The sequence below is a fragment of the Balaenoptera acutorostrata genome, chromosome 4 (assembly GCF_949987535.1).
Source record: "Balaenoptera acutorostrata chromosome 4, mBalAcu1.1, whole genome shotgun sequence".
NCBI lineage: Eukaryota > Metazoa > Chordata > Mammalia > Artiodactyla > Balaenopteridae > Balaenoptera > Balaenoptera acutorostrata.
The window spans coordinates 92157073-92164244 of record NC_080067.1 but is presented as its reverse complement, the minus strand read 5'-3'; the positions used below and the strand labels follow the sequence as shown (position 1 = coordinate 92164244).

General features: G+C 34.8%; 1 protein-coding gene across 1 annotated transcript in view; it reads right to left on the bottom strand.

Moving 5' to 3' along the window:
• Positions 1-291: 291 nt before the first annotated feature.
• ATG3 (autophagy related 3) overlaps positions 292-7172 on the bottom strand; it is a 28271-nt gene continuing 21390 nt past the window's right edge. The window contains exons 8-12 of the mRNA XM_007181930.3: positions 5592-5626; positions 5186-5341; positions 4284-4411; positions 2174-2242; positions 292-528 (exon numbers count right to left, since the gene is read on the bottom strand). Coding sequence (XP_007181992.1) covers positions 447-528; positions 2174-2242; positions 4284-4411; positions 5186-5341; positions 5592-5626 — 470 coding nt within the window. The 3' untranslated portion in view covers positions 292-446. The remainder of the gene's footprint in view (positions 529-2173; positions 2243-4283; positions 4412-5185; positions 5342-5591; positions 5627-7172) is intronic.

Sequence of the window (7172 nt, the reverse complement as noted above, 5' to 3'; positions counted from 1 at the left end):
GTAAGTACTTCATCAATATTAACTACTAGCAGATAGGAGACTTAGGGAGATGGTCAGAGAGGGGAAACAAAAGGAACAGAAAGAAGAAGGGAAGATGAGTCTAGCATGCAGTATTTTCTAGCTCCAGCTCTCACATCATTACACATTTAAATACCTTCCTCATAAGTGTGAACCAAAAATACTCTTATCATCATTCTGTATGAGATACTTCTACACTTAAAGAATTATTATCACCTTTTGATAAGAAGAAAAACGGTCTCTTTACACTCATTTTTATTAAACAAATAAGGCTGGTAGTGGAACTTTTTTTTATTTAATGCATAAACATATAATTCTCTTTATTAGAGAAATTGTACATATCGGTGAATATGGTCAATGGTCACATCTATGGGTTAATTCTTTAAAAATCAGAACCAATAATTAGGATAGATTCTATGCTCTCTTTGTTACATTGTGAAGTGTCTTGTGTAGTCATATTCTATTGTTGGAATGACAGCTTGTACAAATTTCAAGAAAATTAGAAGATACCTAAAGGTCTTTAGCTAAGGAAAACAGATTGGTAAATAGTTCTATGATTTAAGCTAACATTGTAAATATCCATTTTATTAAGCAATAACTCCTCAGAAAAAATACAGAAGACAAAATCTTAAATTGAGTATATTATATTAAAAAAATTCATTCATGCAATTGGTGTCTATTCAACATGAGGCTCTCTATAAGAATGACTGACCCGGCCGCATTTAATATTTGCATGTAAGACTTCTTAATGAGTACAAGTCCATAATAGCCCAAATATTTTAATATAAAAATAAGGACAAGGTTGTACATGTTTAAATGAGTGGGAGATGGTCTTTTTTTTTTTTGCCTATAAGTTTGCTAGAGTATGTTAGAAAATGAGACAGTGTAAAGAATATAAAAATACTGAAGGAAAAGAACAAAAAATAAGTAAAAACCCTCCATAAGGAATGATTCTTGGTTAGTATATGTACTTGCCATACACTATACTGGAATAGTCTTTAATAAATCTGCTATACTGGACTGTCTTCAATAAATTCCTGAATGTTTTTCTATGTTCCACTGCACTTAGAAACATTAAGAGATTAATTTTTCTCAGGGGAATTGATGACAATTATGAATTATATATAGAGTGTTCCAAGTTGCTACACAGCTTCCAAAACAGAGATGAATGCTCAAATTATGCATAACAGAATTTTAAGAGTAATTCTGGTTTGGACCAAAAGTTCTTGGTTTGTTTCAGTATCAAACCAGCCCAATGTCTCTCTGAGGCACACACTCTATTAGCAACGCTTAGGTTATCTGTAGTTCCAAGACAGTGGTGACCCCTCAGTCTGCATCTAACACCGAGTGGCAGGAACCACCAAGTCGAATGTCAATCTAGCATCAAACTAATTCAAGCTATTTGGTATTTAAATCATTGACTCTTGACTGCTTTTGATGCATCCATGCTATGGGTACGTGTATGTCAGGATCCAGTAGTTTACTTAATTCCTCTTGTCAACCCCAGAGAAATAAAGAGGTGCTCTTATCTGGAGAAAAATGAAAATACTATATTTGAAGACTACCTGAAATAGATTTCAGGTGCTTTACTTTTTAATTAACCTATTTGTTTAATCTGAATTCTTTCTTTGCTTCACAGAGACCTCAGACTGACAAAACCCAACTTTACTTTTACCTGATAGAAAAGTACATTTTTGATAACATGTTAAATCAGAAATATACTTGAAAAGATATTCACGTGTTATCCTCTAAATTCACAGGTTATTCATCTTTCATCAACAGATTAAGCGCTTTGAGTTTCTTTTCCATAAAGAGTTCACAGCTGTGGAATTGCATACTCTCAGCCACTGCCTCAACAAACAAAAGCACTTGGCAAGCTGCTACCTAGAAGTACATATTGCTCTGAAGCTCTGTAACAAGGCAGAGCTAACTGGTGCACATAAGGACATGTGCTTATCAACTGAACAAGGCTAGAACTATCAAAATGTAACATTTTCTAAATAAATTAAGGACTCCCACTAAGACTTCCAGATATGCGGGGCTAAAATAAGTTATACTACTGTGACTTAAAGTTTATACTAAATTTCCCAAAAGGGGGGAAAAAAAAAAATCCCAGAAGCAATTTGCCTCTAGTCGCATACACAGGTAAGGATACATATGAACACCAAGTTCTCCCCCTCCTTCTGCAACAGTTTCAATGATTTTCTTCATCACCTCAGCATGCCTAAAAGCAAAAGTACATATCTTATTAGTATAGATCAATTGGATCAAAGTAGGAAAAGCAAGTTTTTGTTTGCGAAGAAACCTACGTTGTTACCGTCTGTGAATTAATTTTAATATATAACAGTACTATTGTAAAATATTCTCCTCCCTACTCCCCAACAAGCCAGATTGTTGAGTCATGCAGACAGTTTTATTGCAGCCATGGTAGTCACAAATGAACACAATGGGACTAGTTAGCTTTCCTATAATGGGGGCGGAAGGGGGGTAGGGCAGAAAATCAGAGAAAGGGAAATCATGCCAGGGCATAAATGCAGAGCAAGGGCTTTCTGCTCTGAGAAACCAAAAAGAATCTAAACAGGCAAATTCAAAAAAGCTAGATGGTAACAGCTGGTCAAAAAAAACACAAAGATATTTATAAGGCTGTGATTTTGCCTCTTTAAATGTTTAACAGAGAGTAAACCAAAAATGAGTTAAAGAAAAGCCAACTGGTCAGAGTTAAGAGGTTTATATATTTTTTTTTTCAGATTAAAATTATCTGATTCTATTTAGAAAAAAATTTTTGGCTTTATATAAAGAAGGATATTTATCTGAAGTTTTCCACAAATTTTGTTGTGGCCAACTGGTGAATCTCCTATGCTATAGAAAAAGGAGGCATCAAAGTAATTGCCTGAGCATATACTTGAGAAAAGGGCACTGTACAAAAGAAATGAACTTTTACACGTATCCTGGCTTAAATAACACCACTTCAATTTTTATGAGTACAACCTTCATGAAAGAGGCAGTCAACTTAGAAGATGAGAATAAATGTACTGGCCCTGAGAATATGAAGACATAACCTGAGGCAGCCAACGGCAAGGCCTAAAATGCCCTTGCAGTCTCATTTTATAGGCCCCCAGCTTTTTTTTGCCTTATTTACATTATATTCCATAATACAGTCATTTACTAAAATGTTTAACATCACCAGTTAAATTACTTATCTCTTTTTCCCACTGAGTAAAGTTTATACTTCAGAAAGAGACCTGCCTCAGTTTGATAAGCTCTGTCCTAAACTCTCAAGCCACAAGAGGAACCAAAAAAATAACTCTCAAAAATGAAAACCTTTTAGATTAGATAATTTTAGATAGTTTTGGTTTTAAACTAATGACTCTTGAAATACTTTTCACAGTTAGCATTATTAACACTCTTAACATAAATAAACTTGAAAAATGAACTAGACTTCCTATGGGATAGATTTTTGGAATAAAAAGGTTGTTAAAAATGAGAAGAAAATATTAAAGGATTTTTTAAAACAAGACTGTTGCCTCTAATTAGTCAATGGAATATCAGAGTTTGTATCTGAAAAATACTGTTACCAAAATTGCTCAATGATTTGTAGAAGTTACCCATTAGAAATAACTGAAAGAATTTAGCATGTAATTTTTTTTCAAGGAAAATTCTAAACAGATCATATATATAGATTCAGTTTCACTTATTTGGCCCTGTGAAAACACATTAATACAAAGAAATCCCAAATTATAAAATGTACTTGATTTGGTAAGGCTGAAAACCTCTTAATTGAAAAGTAAAGGAATAGAAATTCTACATACATCTCCCTTCACTAACCGATAAAAGGAGATAAATAGGTCACCTAGAAAAAGCACAGTTAACTTTACATTGCACGTTCGCAGAAAGATGTATCACAATAGAGCAAACCATGTCTAAATGATTAGTATTTTTTAATCTAAAAAGGATCTTCCAAAGTATTCTTGGAGCTAATAACAGGAGTGAAATCACAAAGATCTATACTATAACTAAACACACACAAAGGACAAAAATTATTCTTAATGAATTTAAACTTAAAGGAAATTGGTAAGGTTTTTTTTTTCTTTGTCTTATATATTATTTAAGCACAAAAACATTCCTAAGGAAGACAAAAGAGAATTTTATTTATTAAGTACATTTTTCTGTTCGGGCACCATGTTTATACAGACTCCCAAGTAGTAAATCCATGAAGTATACACACACACACATGCACACAAATACACACACACACACAGACACACCTGCATGGGTGAACTGAACACATAGGAGGTGGTGGAAGATGAGGGTGATTTTCAATGGTCACTGTTTTCTTCACATGATCTTGACTGATGTCTTCATACATGTGTTCAACTGTTAAAGGCTGCCGTTGCTAAAACCATAAAAAGTGCTTTGAAATTACTGTTTAAAAACTTTTAGGCCTAAACTTCAGGGTTTACACTTATCCCCACCTCCCACATCACTTGCAGTTCTGAATTCTATACTATTTAGAATCACCAGATTATTTTGGGCAAAGGATTTATTTACACCAAGTAGGGAGGGAGGGAGGAGAGAGTCTGTCCATCAAGGCTATGTGACATCAGCCACCATCTAATACAGAAAAGATCCCACAAAAAGGCAGGTTCATGGTTATCAAAACATTTTATAACTTTATAACATCTTTTAGGCCGATTTTGTTTTATTTTCTTGTTTCCCATTTATAGTCATTGGAATGACAGGTTAAAGAAGTTAACTTTATTTCAGTTATCCTTTAATTCAATTAAGTGAAATTCTTAAGGAAAAAAACTACATGCAATATGATCATTCTGCAAATGCCTATATATCCAATAGATATAATCCCAAACAAAATTTAATACAACAAACCAACTTCAATTTTCCTCACATTTTGAAGGGATAAATAAGCTCAGGGACCAAGAAATAAATGTAACAGGTTATTTCTGTTTAATTCTTAGCAGCGGTGTTGTTACAATGAATAATTCACAGTTTCTTCAAAATAAGAATAAAACTCAACATTAATCACAAAATTATAAAACAAATGATTTGTAAAATTTAAAAGGCAAAAGTATATATCCATGGGCCTAATGACAAAAGAATTCAACACAAAAATTTTAAATATTTACATTAAAATGTCTTTCTTTATTTTTACCTCATCATAGCCGAACAACCATAGTCGAGGTGTCTGGTAATATTTATCATAAGTGATGTAAAGGTCATAAGTTCTGGTTTGCAAAATAGCATCTTCACCTCCAGCATCAGTTTTAGCTTTACAAGCTTCTACTAGTTTCCTTGTATCTAGAGTAGCCTGGTAATAGTGGAGAAAAATTTACAACCATTAAAATCACTATGAATGTCATGTTTTAGATAATCTATTTTTCCCATCCCATATATTTTTTATTCAACAGCAGATATAACAAAATGTAAAGCTAAAATGTTATATACTGTAAACAATGTACACATATTAAAAACTCATCTGATAGATCAAGATATTAAGAATACTAATCCCCAAGTTTACTCATTAAAAATTAACTAAAGAAAAAACTTGATTTACAAACCTCATCTGTTTCCAACAATCCACTCTCTTCATATTCTGTTTAAAAAAGCAACAAAAGATTAATCAAGTTCAAAGTAATTTCCTAAACCAAATTACATATTACTTCAGAGTACCATTCAAAACCTGGGTTTTTGCTTCTGTTCTGACTGAAGATATTGAATAAACATGAGGGAGCTAATTCTATACTTCTAAAGCAGCAGACACTTTATGTGACAAAGCCAGAGAAAGTTAGCAGGCTTAAGGCTTGGTCTGTGCTACGACAGTCTATTACTAATACCAATTGGCACAATAATACTGTAGAGCTCTAGGTGACTCCATAGGGTGCACAAGGCTATTTACAGAATTGCATAAAACGTGCTCGTTAAAGTCATCACTGACTTCCACTTGGCTGAATCCAGCGGTAAATTCCCAGCTTTCATCTTAATTGACCTCTCAGGAACATCTGGCATGATTTATTCCCTCTTCCTTGGAACGTTTTCTTTCCTCAGCCTTTAAGATACTACATTTTCCTGGCTTTCCTCTCACCTCACTAGCTTCTCCTTCACTATCTCCTATGCTGGTTCCCCTTCATCATCTACAGTAACTATGGGCTCAGTTTTTGGACGTTGTCTCTTCTTTATCCGCACTTACTCCCTTGATGATTTCATCTAGTCCCAATGGCTTTAAATGCTGATGACTCTTAAATTTATTCCCTGACTGCAAACATGGATACCTAATTGTTTACTTATGACTCCAATGAATGACTAAGGAGCAGAGCAAATATCACATGTCAAAAACTGAGCTCCTGACTCCCCCTCCAAAGCCATTCACTCCTACAGTTTTCCCCATCTCAATAATGACATCTTTCCAGACGTTTGGGTCAAAAACCTTGGAGTCACACTTGAGTACTCTCTCTCCCTCATGTCACATCCAATCCAGCAACAAATCCTTTTTTGGCCCTACCCTCAAAATATGTCCAGAATCTGCAGTTTCTCATCACTTGCAATTCCTACTCGAGCCCATGCCACAGTCATTTCTTGCCTAGATTATCAAGATAGCCACCTAACTGTTGTCCCTATCCCTTCACTCTATTCTCAACACTGCAGTCACAGTGATTCTGTTGAGATGTTAAATCGCATTCTCAGTTGTTCCTCTACTTAGAAAAACCCTCCAATGGCTTCTTGTCTCACTCTGAGTTAAAGCCAGGGCCCTACACGACCTGTCCCCGGGTTACCTCTCTGACTCCGTGCCTTATTACTCTCCCCTCTCTCCTCTCTAGACATAGGAGCCTCCTTGCAGTATTTTATACACGCCACACATGCTCCCACTTCAGGGCCTTTGCACTCTTCCTCAGACATCCAAATAGCTTGTCCGTTCACTTCCTGCCAGGCTTTACTTAAAAGGCATATCCTCAATGAGGTTCTTCCTTGACTAACCTATTTAAAAATTACAACACTCATCGTACTACAAGACTCCCTATCCCCTCCCACCTTTATTTTTCTCCCTAACACTTATAATCATCTAAGACAGTATATGTTTTGCTTATCTACTGCTTTTTGCCTGTGTCCCCTAAATCAAATATTAGCTCCGTGAGATCATGTCT